Source organism: Schistocerca nitens, chromosome 8 (assembly GCF_023898315.1).
Source record: "Schistocerca nitens isolate TAMUIC-IGC-003100 chromosome 8, iqSchNite1.1, whole genome shotgun sequence".
In the NCBI taxonomy this organism is placed as follows: Eukaryota; Metazoa; Arthropoda; class Insecta; order Orthoptera; family Acrididae; genus Schistocerca; species Schistocerca nitens.
Genome location: NC_064621.1, coordinates 216,238,332 through 216,254,114, shown reverse-complemented (window position 1 = coordinate 216,254,114; position 15,783 = coordinate 216,238,332). Strand labels below are relative to the sequence as shown.

Sequence of the window (15,783 nt, the reverse complement as noted above, 5' to 3'; positions counted from 1 at the left end):
GGAAAGGAGTGAGACAGGGTTGTAGCCTCTCCCCGATGTTATTCAATCTGTATATTGAGCAAGCAGTAAAGGAAACAAAAGAAAAATTCGGAGTAGGTATTAAAATTCATGGAGAAGAAGTAAAAACTTTGAGGTTTGCCGATGACATTGTAATTCTGTCAGAGACAGCAAAGGACTTGGAAGAGCAGTTGAACGGAATGGACAGTGTCTTGAAAGGAGGATATAAGATGAACATCAACAAAAACAAAACGAGGATAATGGAATGTAGTCAAATTAAATCGGGTGATGCTGAGGGGATTAGATTAGGAAATGAGACACTTAAAGTAGTAAAGGAGTTTTGCTATTTAGGGAGTAAAATAACTGATGATGGTCGAAGTTGAGAGGATATAAAATGTAGACTGGCAATGGCAAGGAAATCGTTTCTGAAGAAGAGAAATTTGTTAACATCGAGTATAGATTTAAGTGTCAGGAAGTCGTTTCTGAAAGTATTTGTATGGAAGTGAAACATGGACGATAACCAGTTTGGACAAGAAGAGAATAGAAGCTTTCGAAATGTGGTGCTACAGAAGAATGCTGAAGATAAGGTGGGTAGATCACGTAACTAATGAGGAGGTATTGAATAGGATTGGGGAGAAGAGAAGTTTGTGGCACAACTTGACTAGAAGAAGGGATCGGTTGGTAGGACATGTTTTGAGGCATCAAGGGATCACAAATTTAGCATTGGAGGGCAGCGTGGAGGGTAAAAATCGTAGAGGGAGACCAAGAGATGAATACACTAAGCAGATTCAGAAGGAAGTAGGTTGCAGTAGGTACTGTGAGATGAAGAAGCTTGCACAGGATAGAGTAGCATGGAGAGCTGCATCAAACCAGTCTCAGGACTGAAGACCACAACAACAACAACATGTTGGCTTATGGAAGAACATCTTCAAACCATGTTGGTGAAAAAAACTGGAATTTCTGTGACAGATTTATACTAACAGTAGCAAAATTGCGATCTTGCCTGCTTTTTGTATGTGACAAGACTGCACAGGAGAGACTTTTTGCCATAGCATGGAAGGCGTAATATCTAATTGGAAGTGGTAGGTTGGTTTAATAAAGGAGATGCCTTGCTGAGCCTAAAAAGACTTGTGAAACAAACTGGAGAGAAGGTGTTATCATTGTAAAGGAGTGAAGATGGTATATCTTGGCTCCAAGTCCACTACAAGAGGATCTCAATGAGTCAGAACCAGATGATGGTTGTGTAAAACACTACCCATATTAAGCCAATGAGTGGCCTACAACTCCTGCACTGTGATAGCTGCCATACATTTCTCACTGAAGTTCTCTCCCATACAGTGTGTCACGTGTAAAAGTTGATAACCATCCTGCTCTTAATTTCAAGTAATTTTTTTCTGGTTTTACCAATGGCAGAAGCAAATTATGTGCATAAAAGAGAGAGAGTCACATTGCCAATGTCATGTGTGGAACGTGTTTCAAATGTAACAACATAGTATAATTCAAATAGCAATGACAGTGTGATTACAGCAAACGTACACAAATTCTAAAGTCTTCAGAGAAAATTAATACACTACTGGCCATTAAAATTGCCACCCAGAAGAAAAGCAGATGATAAACGGGTATTCATTGGACAAATATATTATACTAGAACTGACATGTGATTACATTTTCACGCAATTTGGCTGCGTAGATCCTGAGAAATCGGTTCCCATAACAACCACCTCTGGCTTTAATAGCGGCCTAGATATGCCTGGGCATTGAGTCAAACAGAGCTTGGATGGCGTGTACAGGTACAGCTGCCCGTGCAGCTTTAACACGATACCATAGTTCATCAAGAGTAGTGACTGGCGTATTGTGACGAGCCAGTTGCTCGGCCACCATTGACCAGACGTTTTCAATTGGGGAGATACCTAGAGAAAGTGCTGGCCAGGGCAGCAGTCGAACATTTTCTGTATCCAGAAAGACCCCTACAGGACCTGCAACACGCGGTCGTGCATTATCCTGTTGAAATGTAGGGTTTCGCAGGGATCGAATGAAGGGTAGAGCCACAAGTCGTAACACATCTGAAATGTAACGTTCAATGTTCAAAGTGCCGTCAATGCGAACAAGAGGTGACCGAGACGTGCAACCAATGGCACCCCATACTATCACGCCGGGTGATACGCCAGTATGGCGATGACAAATACACGCTTCCAATGTGCGTTCACAGCGATGTCGCCAAATACGGATGCGACCATCATGATGGATACATCCGAAAAAATGATGTTCTGCCATTCGTGCACCCAGGTTCATCATTGAGCACACCATCGCAGGCGCTCCTGTCATTAACCGCAGTCATGGTCTCCGAGCTGATAGTCCATGCTGCATCAAACGTCATCGAACTGTACTGTGCAGATGGTTGTTGTTTTGCAAATGTCCCCATCTGTTGACTCAGGGATCGAGACGTGGCTGCACGATCTGTTACAGCCATGCGGATAAGATGCCTGTCATCTTGACTGCCAGTGATATGAGGCCGTTGGGATCCAGCACGGCGTTCCGTATTACCCTCCTGAACCCACCGATTCAATGTTCTGCTAACAGTCATTGGATCTCGACCAACGCGAGCAGCAGTGTCGCAATACGATAAACCCCAATGTTGATAGGCTACAATCCGACCTTTATCAAAGACGGAAACATGATGGTACGCATTTCTCCTCCTTACATGAGGCATCACAACGACGTTTCACCAGGCAACGCCGGTCAACTGCTGTTTGTGTATGAGAAATCAGTTGGAAACTTTCCTCATGTCAGCATGTTATAGGTGTTGCCACCGGGGCCAACATTGTGTGAATGCTCTGAAAAGCTAATCATTTGCATATCACAGCATCTTCTTCCTGTCGGTTAAATTTCGCGTCTGTAGCACGTCATCTTCGTGGTGCAGCAATTTTAATGCCCAGTAGTGTAGTTATAAAAAGACAGTACAACTGATAGCCATTCAGTACCTTGGATGAAAAAGGCATCTAAGGTGGGGGGAGAAGAACAAAAATTATGGTAGTGCTGTTAAATAGGCTTCTAACCATTTGAATGTTGTAGTAAGGAAAATGATTTACACTTCACGGTGAAAATGGCCACTACCAATGATTTTATTTTTTTAATCATACATTACTCTACATACTGAAAAATAATTTGGTTGTATGATAACGTTTAAATATTAAATGCTGTTGATATCTTTTATTCCAGATCAAAAACAACAGTTGGAAAGAGAAAAATGTCTCCTGAATGTAACAATGGTAATGTGAAGAAAGTAAAGAAAGCCAATCACCTACCAGAAAGCTTGGAAGATGCTGAATATCTAGCTCTGCAGTTTCTAAGAAGCTGACAGTTTGTGTGGAATTATAAGTAACAGTGTGGTGACTGATGTACACAAGAAAATATTTTGAATGTTGAACTGTTTGTTAAATGTCTGTAAATAGTCGGTCTGAAATTCATTAAATTATTTGTGTTTATGGTTACCCAATAATTTTCTGCAACTGTGTGTTTCCTTTTTTGCTTCATACTTCTCATTGAGAATGAAATCTTACCATATTGAATATCACAGCCAAAAATTTATTCAAATAATATACACCTCAGACCCATTGTTAACTCAGTCAAAAGTGCAGCCCACAAATTAATGATAGTACGACACAACACGTTAGTGACATTACTTGAAAAATACATGCGGTCACATTCTAATTCTGTAACCAATAGTTAGGGTGTTACATATATATAGTGTATGAGTCATCTAAATTTGACACGTAATGCATAAATACTTTCTCCATTATATTGTAAATTTGTGCATTTGCATACTTATTTTTTTCCAATGAAACTCATATGCATAATGTCTTTTAGCTCTTATACTTGAAGTGACTGAGCAACACCCATTTGTTTACTGAGCTTTTTATTAATAAGTTTAAGATCTTGACACAAACAGAAAACCTAGTCATTTACCCCAAAAAATTTTAAACAAGAACATTGTTTTTGAACATCTGTATTTATATTTTACAAGTTTTTTTTCCATTTCTTTCTCTTCTGATGTCTCATTTTACCAAAATACACCACCAAAGGTAAACATACAGTAGTTGGCAGTGGAGGTTGGGCACCTGCTAGTACCATGACCAGTGCACTTTCCACTAGCTGTTGGCCATCATAAACCCCAAAAAAATTAAAATCACGATCTTAAGGTGCAATAATTCTGTTCCCTCAAAGAGATCACATAGAAGGTTGTTTTTGAAAATCAAAAGCAGAAATACATCCAGTACTAAACTTTGTGTGACACCATAGTCAAGGTATTCTCTTATGAATTATTTTCATGTTGAGGCACTCTGCTGTGCAAATCTTAAGGACTAACCTAACTTTAGCATGATGTCACTCCCAAGTGACATACCTAGATGAAACTTGGACCATCCATAGAAAGAACTGCTACAGTATAGCACAGAGGAAAACGGAAAGAAATACACAGTAAGATGAACAGAACTGACACTTTTATTCAAGGACAATAATTACACTGAAGTCACTGCAATCCATGATTGTCCCTTGGACATTACAAAAGATGGGACATGGTTCTTAATGTGGTTAGTGGTCACCACAGGTGGTAATGTGTGCTCTGCAACATGCTCCTGTGCTGGCCATAAGGTTTTAATGAGTTCTTGTGGTAGGATGTTCCATTCCTCCACAAATGTGGTTCACAATTGCTGGATGGTCGTTGGTGTGTATGAAAATATGCTGTAGGATCTCTCTCCAATGCATCCCACACATGTTTGAAAGGATTTAAGTGGGGGGGGGGGGGGGGGGCAAGTCAGTCCATTCACTGAATATCCTCTCAATCCATGAGCTCATCCAGTTGCACAGTTCAATGCACCTACAATTTGTCATCCATAGAAATGAAGTCAGGGCCAAGCACTCCCTTCAAAAGATGGTCGTGCGCAGTGTTACAGTAATGTTTACCAGTGAGTGTAGAGTGTTCAAAGATTTTGAGGTCAGTATGTGCACACAACATTATGCCTTCTCACACCATCTCACCTGAATCACCAAAACAATCATTTTTACCAATGTTGGATGGACCGTCATATGACGAGAGATGGGAACATTTATTGTGCCCAGGAACATTGTCAAACATAAAACAAAACTGGTAATGTATACTGATCTCACACACATTGGAAACTTAATTCTGAAGCTTTTTTACTTTACTAAATGCATGCTAGGCTATTTTCATTCTTCACTTTTTTTTTCTTTTGGTGTCATCCAGTTGTCTCTAATTTTCGTACACAACTAAAACTTATCTACCGGCTCTGTGAATTCATTGTTTCAGTACTAATCTACACTATTTTCGTTCTGATCTGTTAATTGTATTAGACTTATTCTAAATGATTTTCAGGCCTATTTTCAAACTTCTATTAAGTTTTTTTTTTTTTTAATTGTTGAAATTTATGCATGCTGGGGGCAAAGAGTACAGTGTTAATAAAACAAAAGTAGTTTGGATATGTTCATTAACATGTATTCCTTCTTCATTTCCCTAGTCTCAGAATTATCTTCCTCTAGGGCTCTCATGAATAGTTTTTGACTCTCTTTCACTTCTGAAGGTTATTTTATTTTTTTTAATGAAAACTCCTGGTTCACCTGCAGACGTGCCATATGAAATTTGAAATAAAGCAAATGTAGTCGAAGAAAAACAGATTAGAAGTTTTTCCTACACTTTGTCATAGACCATAGCAGTTACTCCCAGAAAAGACCAAAGCTATGGAAGGCTTTGTTGATATAAAAGTTTGCACAGAATGTCTATCCTTCAAAAGAATGTCTTCCTTCATGCATACCTGAAGAAAGAACAGAAAGTGACAGATGTCGGATTAAAAAATTATTTGCCTGGAATTTGAGGAAAGAAGTGATAGGATAGGAGGAGGAGAAAATGAAAATGCACAACAAAAATTATGTATGGTAGTGGTCTCTTGTCACATTTTAGGATTAACTTTTTTAAATCCCTCCTTGCAGATACACACTTAGCACTAGATATTTATTTATTTATTGAATAACCTGCACTTTACATGTAATTGGATTTTCTGGCTCACCTCAGGAGCAGTTAGATATATTCAAATGCAGAATCTGTTGATATTATGTAACAGTTATGAACATATACAAGTTATCTTAGGATGCCTAAATGCAGTTTCTTGGCCTAGATTTGAGCAGCTTTAATTGTGACACACCATTAGCTTCCTCTTCTTTACAACTTCCCTCTCACTCTGACACCCCACATCTTGTGGTTGGCGAAGATTCACGGACACATGGAAGAAGCGTACGCCCTTGATCTTGAGGTCAGTGTTATCACCATTTGTGTAGATAACTAGCCAGTCTCAATTAATAAGGCATTGCCCCCATATATCCTGCTGATGAAAAGAGTTGTGAAGTATTTCTTAAAACACAGAGCAGAACAGTTCTTACACACATGGCCAACACATTCACATATATTGGTAAGCTTCATTTTCAATGCAAAAATTACTGATTTTTGACAGAGATACAACATAACATAAAATCCTTTACCTCTTCAGAGAAGAAACTGTTCACCCCAGGTCCACTAGGATGTAGCAAACCAGTGAAAGAAGCCATGTTATTTGATCTTGGCTCTAGAGACACACAATTTATTAATGTTATCAAAGAGATCAGGCAGTCTCTTCTGGAAATTACAGGTAAAACAAAAATTATCAATGTATCATGCATACGTTGCATGGCAATATTTATGTAAATATCTGTCTTGTTATGAACTGTGATGTCTGAAGGTTTCATTTGCATCCCATTTTAGAATTGGATATATATTAATTAACATGAAAACGCTGTTCTGATATTGATTGTAGTATTTTATGCATGCTACTTCCTGGATTAAAAACATTATTTTTACCCCATATTTGCCCACAATAACGCAAATACAGAGAGTTTATGAGATGAGAATGTACAAGAAGTTTTAGGCTTTTGAACTTTAAGTATTTTGTGATAGAAATGTTGTAACTCGTTGTTCTTTGCTGTTAACCAGCAAACTATCTGTAGTGTGTTATCAAACCTAATACATTTTTGAATTTTTTTCAAAGCTAAATGTATTTTACATCCTTGACACAGTAATTTGCGTAAACACTCATTGTTATTCCTAAATACTCAATAATAATTGTTTACACAAATAATAGGAAATCCATGGTGGCCAGGCTTCAGTTTCCAGAGATGACAGTTGCTGCGCGCACACGTGTGTGTGTGTGTGGGGGGTCATTCATGCACATGCCTTTGTACCTCTGATGAAGACTGAGTGTGGTAGCTTATTCAACAGTGTAATGCTTTTTCATTTACCAGAATTTCTTCTTTGAGACTGCGGCCTTTTACTGCTGTCTCAACAGGTAAACAAATTTTCTTGCCTTTGTATTTTTCTTACTCAGTACACTCCCAGCTCACCACATTGTATCCATATTTACGTGCATATGTTCTTAGATGATGGGAGGTCCACCAGGTATTAGTATCAGTAATTTATTCATCCAATTATCATTTGACAATGATATAGATTCTGTCAGCTTAATGCAGGAAAAAATGCAAGTAATACACAGAAACATATGAAGGCATACGCATAAGCTTAACAGGGAGAGAAGAGGTTGTGAGACGTAATCATGTTGAAGGAACCAATCTGGCTTCTGTCTGAATTAATTTAGGAAAACCTTTTGAGAAGCTAAATCAGGATGACTGGACAGAGCATGAGCCTTTATCGTTCGAGTCTTAGGTCAATGTCTCAACAAATGCTCTGTATCATTCTGTTATGTGTATGTAAAATGCTTTTACATATGTACATGTTTGGAACAATTTAACTAGATAACATGAAAAACAGTTAAACATTGGTTAACACTGCATATACCACACACTCTTACAGTGGTCTGCATACATCGCACACACTTATAGATTCCTTCTGTCATGTGTCTGTTACACCTCCATATCTTCCCTGCTGCAGGTCAGAAAAACTGAATTAGGTGTGAGATGTTGAGATTGAATGTGGTGAGCTGTTGTGATCATAAAATAGTGAGACATTAATATTAAATATTACTGATCTTGGGTGTGTGGTTCTGCTGTAAAAAATTATTACATTATGTGCATTTATGGAACTGAGGCGTTTTCGTTCCCTTTAATTTTGTTATTGGCCCCTAATGTGAGTTCTCAAACTAATTTTTAATTGTGTAGTAAACTACAGACTGCATATTTAAGTTTCCTTTCATCCAAAGTGTAAGTGAGCACTGCAACCATATATTGTATAGGTCTAAAATAGTGAGATTTCAATTGGTTGTACAGCTGTAATCCCTGACTGTGTCACCAGGACTGATTTACAAAAGCAATTTACAGGCCACAGAAAAAAAAAACTGCCGATAAGATTAGTGAAAGGTAGGAAATGTTAGAGAAAACAAGATTTTTCAAATAATCAAGGACTGGAAATGCACCATTGTGGAGCTATGACCATAGAATAGCAATCAATCAACCAACAAATGCAAAAGGAATCAAATTAATCTAACTGGTACTATCTAATACTAGTTATGCTAAATGGTGCAGTTATTTGTTAAATTTTCTCAAGATAGCTTTTTAAGCTGAAGAGTTAAAGATAGATAAACTTTAAATTTTTATTTGTGGGTGGTTATATAAGAAATTAAATTTCCCCAAACACTCTTCTTTCCTCAGATCATATTTTAACAGTGAACAGAAATGTTTGTTTCCAGCATTGCTATGATGTTAACACTGTTAAAGACATGATTGGTACACCCTCTCAACATTTCCTATTATGTTATGATTGATTGTCTTATTCTCAAAATTCCTGTGACCAGCACTTCAAAATTGATGATATGTTTGTTAAATGTGGACCTTCATAAATTAATGTGCATAGAAGCCCATTGATGTTAAACTGAGAAGTCTGGGAGGCCAGTCTAGGTGGAAGAGAGATGAAGCATTGCCTTCAGTGCATATGTGCCTCAGGGCTTAATCAAATATCGCATGATTACCGGATTGTAATGAAGCACAGCACCATCCTGTTGCTACATCAACCTTCAGTGTATTCAGTAGACAAGAAACTCCAATCCACCAAAATAGATATTGAAGCTTCATGTTTGATTATTTGGGCAAGGTTCATCATCCAGAGTTACCATAAACTTATGACTGTGTCCTCCTATCTTCCACGAAGCTTTTCGTAGATGTAACTCAAAACTAGAGGAACTCTCAGCTCACAAATACATATGTTTCCAAACTTACTGTCATAATTGGAGGAGACTATCATCACCAAACATGAATTGGATATCTAAACAATGTAAAGTCCAGGACGGTATAATAAGCCCACCCGGCTAGCCACGTGCTCTAACGCGCTACTTCCTGAGTGGGAAGGCGTGCTGGACCCCGGCACGAATCCGCCCGGCAGATTAGTGTCAAGGTCTGTGCGCTGGCCAGCCTGTGAATGGTTTTTTAAGGCGGTTTTTCATATAGCTTGGTGAATATGGGTTGGTTCCCTTATTCTGCTCATTTCCACTGTGTCGGCGATTGCTGTGCAAACACCATTTCCACATATGCGTACACCATAATTATTCTACCACGCAAACATTTGGGATTACGCTTATCTGGTATGAGATGTTCCCGGGGGTGGCGGGTGGGGATGTCCACTGGGGGCCAAACCGCAAAATAGCCCTGGGTTCAGTGTGGGGTGGGTGCACTGCTGTGACCTGTTGTGCGGTTGTGAACCACTGAGGGCTATGGTGGGACAAAGCGCTCCGTCATTTCTAGGTCCCCAGTTTAATACATACATACATGGTGTAATAACAATATTATGAAAAAGATATATTGCTACTCACCATATAGAGGAGATGTTGAGTCACAGGCAGGTATGCATTTAAGTTTCCAGCCGCAAGGCCTCCTAGCAAAACAGTAAGAGGGTACACATTCAGACAAACACAACTTTCACAAACGAGACTGTGGACTTCCTGTGTGCAACCCATTGTTTCCTCTGTATAATGAGTAGCAGTTTATCCTTTTCATAACATTGTGAATTTGGTTAACTACAGATTTTTGAGTGGTGGGCTTGACAAGAGACTGAATAATACTGAATGCTTTCTCTGGAAACTACTTGAAACAGATAGTTCAGAAGTCCACTCACAACAGAAATATGTTACAACTAGTGGCAATAAATAGGTGCAACTCCTTTGAGAATGTCCACCTTGAAAATGGTATCTGTGACCACTTGGTCACTGTAGCAACATTGATTACACAAGTAAAAAGAACAACTAAATTAAGTAGGAAGATTTATGTATTCAGCAGAGTAAAAAGATATATCCCAGAGGCCTGGGAAGGACCAAGAAGAGGAACTTTTAAAGTTGGTCCACAGTTGCATGTAATTGGACAAGTGCAAAAATACAAATAATTTTAAGACAGAACACTGATCCCCACAGGAATAAGAGTATATGCACTTTGAAAACTGGTTTGTAGCCAAGGCTTATCAATAGCACATTTGCCAAAAATTCAAATAGAATCTGTGATCAAAGTCGAAGTATTATTATAGCAACATTTGACATTGTAGAAGTAGTCTGATAGATCTCTTGGATTAACAGTGTGCAGGCACAGAATCACAACTGTCTGGTATTATAGTAGTGGCCCTCTTTTTATCTGTGGTATAAAGTGATTGTTCATGCCTGTGAAATCTTCATCTCCTATGCAGCTGCTTCCTGGATCCTTGTGAATGACCACTTTCAGCTGCATGGGTGTCTCTGGCAATACAGTATTGGTAGCACTGCCAGGATACTAAATCCCTCATTGTTGGGTTCAGTACACACTAACATTATTGCCAATGAACAGAATCTGTAGGATCCAATATCACAATTGCAGAAACAGCTATTACAGATGAAATAAAATACATGACATCTGAAACCTATCACTTCTTTCACCGATTGGATTACAAGTGCAGCTGCTGAAAAATATCAAAAAGGAAGCATCATAAATGCAAAATCAAAGAGTGGAAACTCCAGATTGGAATATTAACAAAATTAGGAAAAGATAGATCGTATTCACCATGAAGATGATACACTTAGTTGCAGACACACACAATGAAAAGGGACGATTTGACTTTCAGCCAAAGCCTTCGTCAGAAAAGGAAAAACACACACACACACGAGCAAGCACACCTGACACACACACGACCGCCATCTCCAGCAGCAAATGGTCTGAGCTGTCAGAAATGGTGGTGGTGTGTGCGAGGTGTGCTAACTTGTGTGAATCAATGTATGTGTCTTTCCTTTTCTGATGAAGGCTTTGACTGAAAGCTATATGTAAGTGTCATTTCACTGTATCTGTTTCCAATGCAATGTGTCATATTTACAGTGAGTAGCAATCTGTCTTTGCCATGCGGATGACAGATGTTTGACAGTAATTTTGTTTTGTTTTGTCAGGAATAAATGTTTCTGCTCCCATGAAATGAGATAGGCATATTTTGTTTGCTTTTGATATTAACTGTGTCTGTCACACCATTTGATATTTGTGTTTGAAGATGACAGTCATTTGTAATCACAACTAATAAGTATATTGACACCCATTATCAGTATTTATCATGTTCAAAAATTTTATAAGGGAAGCTACCCTTGCTTCATCAAATCACATGTGAAATTGGTAAATTATTCGTCAATTTAATTAGAGATATGAAAGGTACAGCCGAGTTCTCAGTGACAAATCCTGCTGGATGTTTACTGAAAACCTTCCATAGTGACCACGCTCTTGTATGTAATTGGGATTTTCATAAGTGCACTGTTGGTAGTTGCGAATGTTTAAAGTACCTTTCTGAGTGCACAGTAAGAGTGCAAGCAACTTTCATTTTGTGAGATTCAGAACAGGCTAGAGAGTGAAATCAAGTTCTTGAGCTGTAGCTGTGAGCTAGTTGAAGATGATGTTTCAAAACACTTGTGTAGCTCTTCACCAAATTCTCAACTGCCCTTTTTTCTTCAACCATCCTACATTGGTCTGTTAGTCTTATATTCAGGAAACGTTCAGCATACTGCACTCAAAGCAATTGCACTCTGCTCCATAAGCAATGCAAATGTCTGCTAGCTTGCTTGTGCACCTGCTCGTGGCAATAACAGTGAGATGCAGCATATGAAAACCGTAATGAAGTGCAGCATAATACAGCAGCAGTTTACTTGGACAAAATCGCAGTCCTTGAGACCCTGTTTGCTCGATCTACTGCAGTTGGAGTACTAATGACGACAGTCGAGTTTAGACTTTTTCTGCCCACCTACGTCACACACTCTGTGGTTATTTGAATTTATATATTGTCTTTTGGAGATAATAAGTGGAGCTGTGGACGCTAGGAATGGAGTGCTAAGTGGAGAAATCAGAACATTTCTGACGTATTCTTCTGTTTGAGTTCAGTACAGGAGTAATAGCAGCAGAGGCAAACTGAATATTTGCAGTATGCGTGGGGATAATGCCAGAGCTCCACAACAAAATGGTTTTCTCATTTTAAAGAGGAAAATTTTGACATTAGTGACTCTCCAAGTTTAGGAAGTCCATCGGAATTTGACGAAGACTGGTTAAACACGTTAACCCGCAATGATCTACATCAACGTACTCGAGAACTAGCAAATGTAATGAACTGTGATCTTTCCACTATTGTGCTACATTTACTTGCTAAGGGGAAGGTTCAAAAATTGGGTGGGTGGGAATTGCGTGCTCTAAGCCAAGATCACAGAAATCGGTGAGTGGCCACATGTGCACCTCTACTTGCTCATCGTCAATTGGCTCGTGAATAACACCGACCATTCCTATCCTGTGTTGTTACTGGTAACAAGCAGTGGTGCCTTCATGCTAACATAAGGAAAAGAAAGGAATGATTGAGCCCAAACACAGCAACAACTCCCTGTACAAAGATCTGCTCACATCCACAAAAGATAAATTTGGCTTGACAAGGTCTTTGCCTCAAAACCACGTGATCTCTTCCATTGGTGTATTGAAAAGTTGCCCTAGCATTGACAGACTTGTAAATAGTGAAGGATAATATATTATTGCTGACTAAAGTCTCTGTTATGTGTATCTGCCATGTTTATTAAACTTATTGAGAAACAATACAAACTTATGCAAAAACTCAATATTCTGGGTGACAATTGTAAGTGAAATTTAATGAATATGTTAAGTCTATCATTTGAGATATGCTTTTATAGCTGTTTGTTAAAATATTTGTTTTTAGAACTTTTATTAAACTTCCAATATATTTTTACTATCTTTAGAGGTGAAATTTCATCTTACTTCACCCATAGTTGTGTGTAGTCTATGTAAGGATGCTCAAGGCTATGATGCTGTGCATCCCTAACCACAAAAAGAAGTATCTCTCATTGAAGGGAAAGAAAGAAATCAGTTGCGATTGACTGACCTCCATGTCATTTGCTGCCAGTGGCATCATTCAAATGTTGTATGGATGGGCACAGGGTCACCCACTGGTTTCCTGGCCATTGTTGGCTTTCTTGGCCATGGAACCACTACTTCTTGCTTAGTGGCTCCTTGCTTGGCACTATGAGGCCGAGTGCACCCTGTCGCAGTCCTCATCTTACTACTGACTGACAGCAAACTGAGAAGACACACTGACTGACATCTTACAGCAATTTTCTGAAACTCTAGGCCATGGCCATTCAAACAACTCACATTCCGTGCTGGCATGTTCCATATTTCATAATTATTTGTGTCCAAAATTGGGTCATTTTTTCTGAAATACCCTGTATAATTGATGTGTCTATAAGAGTAATACATACTAAAAAAGGACCAAGCTTCGATATTTAATTTTCATATTTACTTTAGTTCTTTGATAGATTCCAATTTTAAAATAATGATGACAGAAAGTAAAATTATTCTTCCAAGAAAAAAGCACGAGGTGAATTATTGAGCAATTCCTTCCTATTTAGCTTCCAAAACTTCTTGCTCATGTAATGGACGTGATGTATTTGTAGCAGAATTACAGGAAAAAATAAAATAAAAAAATTACAAGCATGAAGTTAAGTCAGTGCAATCACATTGGCTCAACCATTCACAACAGCAGATGTTTCATTCACTAATGTTTGTTGTGAAATAATTTTAGAAATTGACAGCAGAAGGCAGTACCAGTCAGGGAAGAAGGCCAGTGTTCACTTTGTCTGCTTGCCGGGGGGTCCCATCCGAGATGTCGAGGAGGCCCTGCCGGCGGCGATAGAGAGCACTGGGTGCACCCGACTGCAAATTGTTGCTCATGTCGGCACCAATGACTCCTGCCGTCTCGGTTCAGAGGTCATCCTCAGTTCATACAGGCAGTTGGCAGAGTTAGTGAAGGCGGAAAGCCTCGCACGCGGGGTGGAATCTGAGCTATTTGTAGTATCATTCCCAGAACCGATTTCAGTCCTCTGGTTTGGAGCCGAGTGGAAGGCTTAAACCAGAGGCTCAGACGATTCTGCGGAGATCTGGGGTGCAAATTTCTCGACCTCCGCTATCGGGTGGAGAAATGTAGGGTCCCCCTGAATAGGTCAGGCGTGCACTACACGCAGGAAGCGGCTACAAGGGTAGCGGAGTACTTGTGGAGTGCACATGTGGGTTTTTTAGGTTACAGAATTCCCTCCCTGTGCCCTGCCTCCTGAGACACGACAAGGTAGTAGTAGGCAAAATGCAACAGGGAATAACAATATTAATGTGGTAATAGTAAACTGCAGGAGCGTCTATAGAAAGGTCCCAGAATTGCTCTCATTAATAAACGGTCACAATGCCCACGTAGTATTAGGGACAGAAAGTTGGCTGAAACAGATGTAAACAGTAATGAAATTCTAAACTCAGATTGGAATGTATACTGCAGAGACAGGCTGGACAGTGAAGGGGGAGGCGTATTTATAGTGATAAAGAGTGCAATAGTATCGAAGGAAATTGACGGAGATCCGAAATGTGAAATAATTTGGGTGAAGGTCATGGTTAAAGCAGGCTCAAACATGGTAATTGGATGTCTCTATAGGCCCCCTGGCTCAGAAGCTGTTGTGGCAGAGCACCTGAAGAAAATTTGGAAAATATTTCGAATAGATTTCCCGGCCATGTTAATAGTTCTGGATGGAGATTTTAATTTGCCAGATATAGACTGGGAGACTCAAACGTTTATAACGAGTGGCAGGGACAAAGAATCAAGTGAATTTTTTTTAAGCACAGTATCTGAAAACTACCTTGAGCAGTTAAATAGAGAACCAACTCTTGGCGATTTTCTGGTGACAAACAGACCCAAACTATTTGAAACAGTTAACACAGAACAGGGAATCAGCGATCATAAAGCGGTTACTGCATTGATGATTTCAGCCGTAAATAGAAATATTAAAAAAGGTAGGAACATTTTTCTGTTTTAGCAAAAGTGACAAAATGCAGATTTCAGAGTACTTGATGGCTCAACACAAAAGTTTTGTCTCAAGTACAAATAGTGTTGAGGATCAGTGGACAAAGTTCAAAACCATCGTACAATATGCATTAGATGAGTATGTGCCAAGCAAGATCATAAGAGATGGAAAAGAGCCACCGTGGTACAACAACCGAGTTAGAAAACTGCTGCGGAAGCAAAGGGAACTTCACAGCAAACATAAACGTAGCCAAAGCCTTGCAGACAAACAAAAATTATGCGAAGTGAAATGTAGTGTGAGGAGGGCTATGCGAGAGGTGTTCAATGAATTTGAAAGAAAAGTTCTATGTACTGACTTGCAGAAAATCCTAATAAATTTTGGTCTTATGTCAAAGTGGGAGGTGGATCAAAAC

At 39.1% G+C, this 15,783-nt stretch overlaps 2 protein-coding genes across 2 annotated transcripts in view; both read left to right on the top strand.

Moving 5' to 3' along the window:
• LOC126199057 (probable ATP-dependent RNA helicase DDX10) overlaps nt 1-3,496 on the top strand; it is a 99,200-nt gene extending 95,704 nt beyond the window's left edge. The window contains exon 14 of the mRNA XM_049935768.1: nt 3,217-3,496. Within this exon, the coding sequence (XP_049791725.1) occupies nt 3,217-3,355 (139 nt within the window). The 3' untranslated portion in view covers nt 3,356-3,496. The remainder of the gene's footprint in view (nt 1-3,216) is intronic.
• Nucleotides 3,497-6,330: 2,834 nt separating this feature from the next.
• The window catches only part of LOC126199380 (2-aminoethylphosphonate--pyruvate transaminase-like), a 133,877-nt gene continuing 124,424 nt past the window's right edge, over nt 6,331-15,783 (top strand). Inside the window, exons 1-2 of the mRNA XM_049936297.1 lie at nt 6,331-6,476; nt 6,555-6,692. Coding sequence (XP_049792254.1) covers nt 6,452-6,476; nt 6,555-6,692 — 163 coding nt within the window. The 5' untranslated portion in view covers nt 6,331-6,451. The remainder of the gene's footprint in view (nt 6,477-6,554; nt 6,693-15,783) is intronic.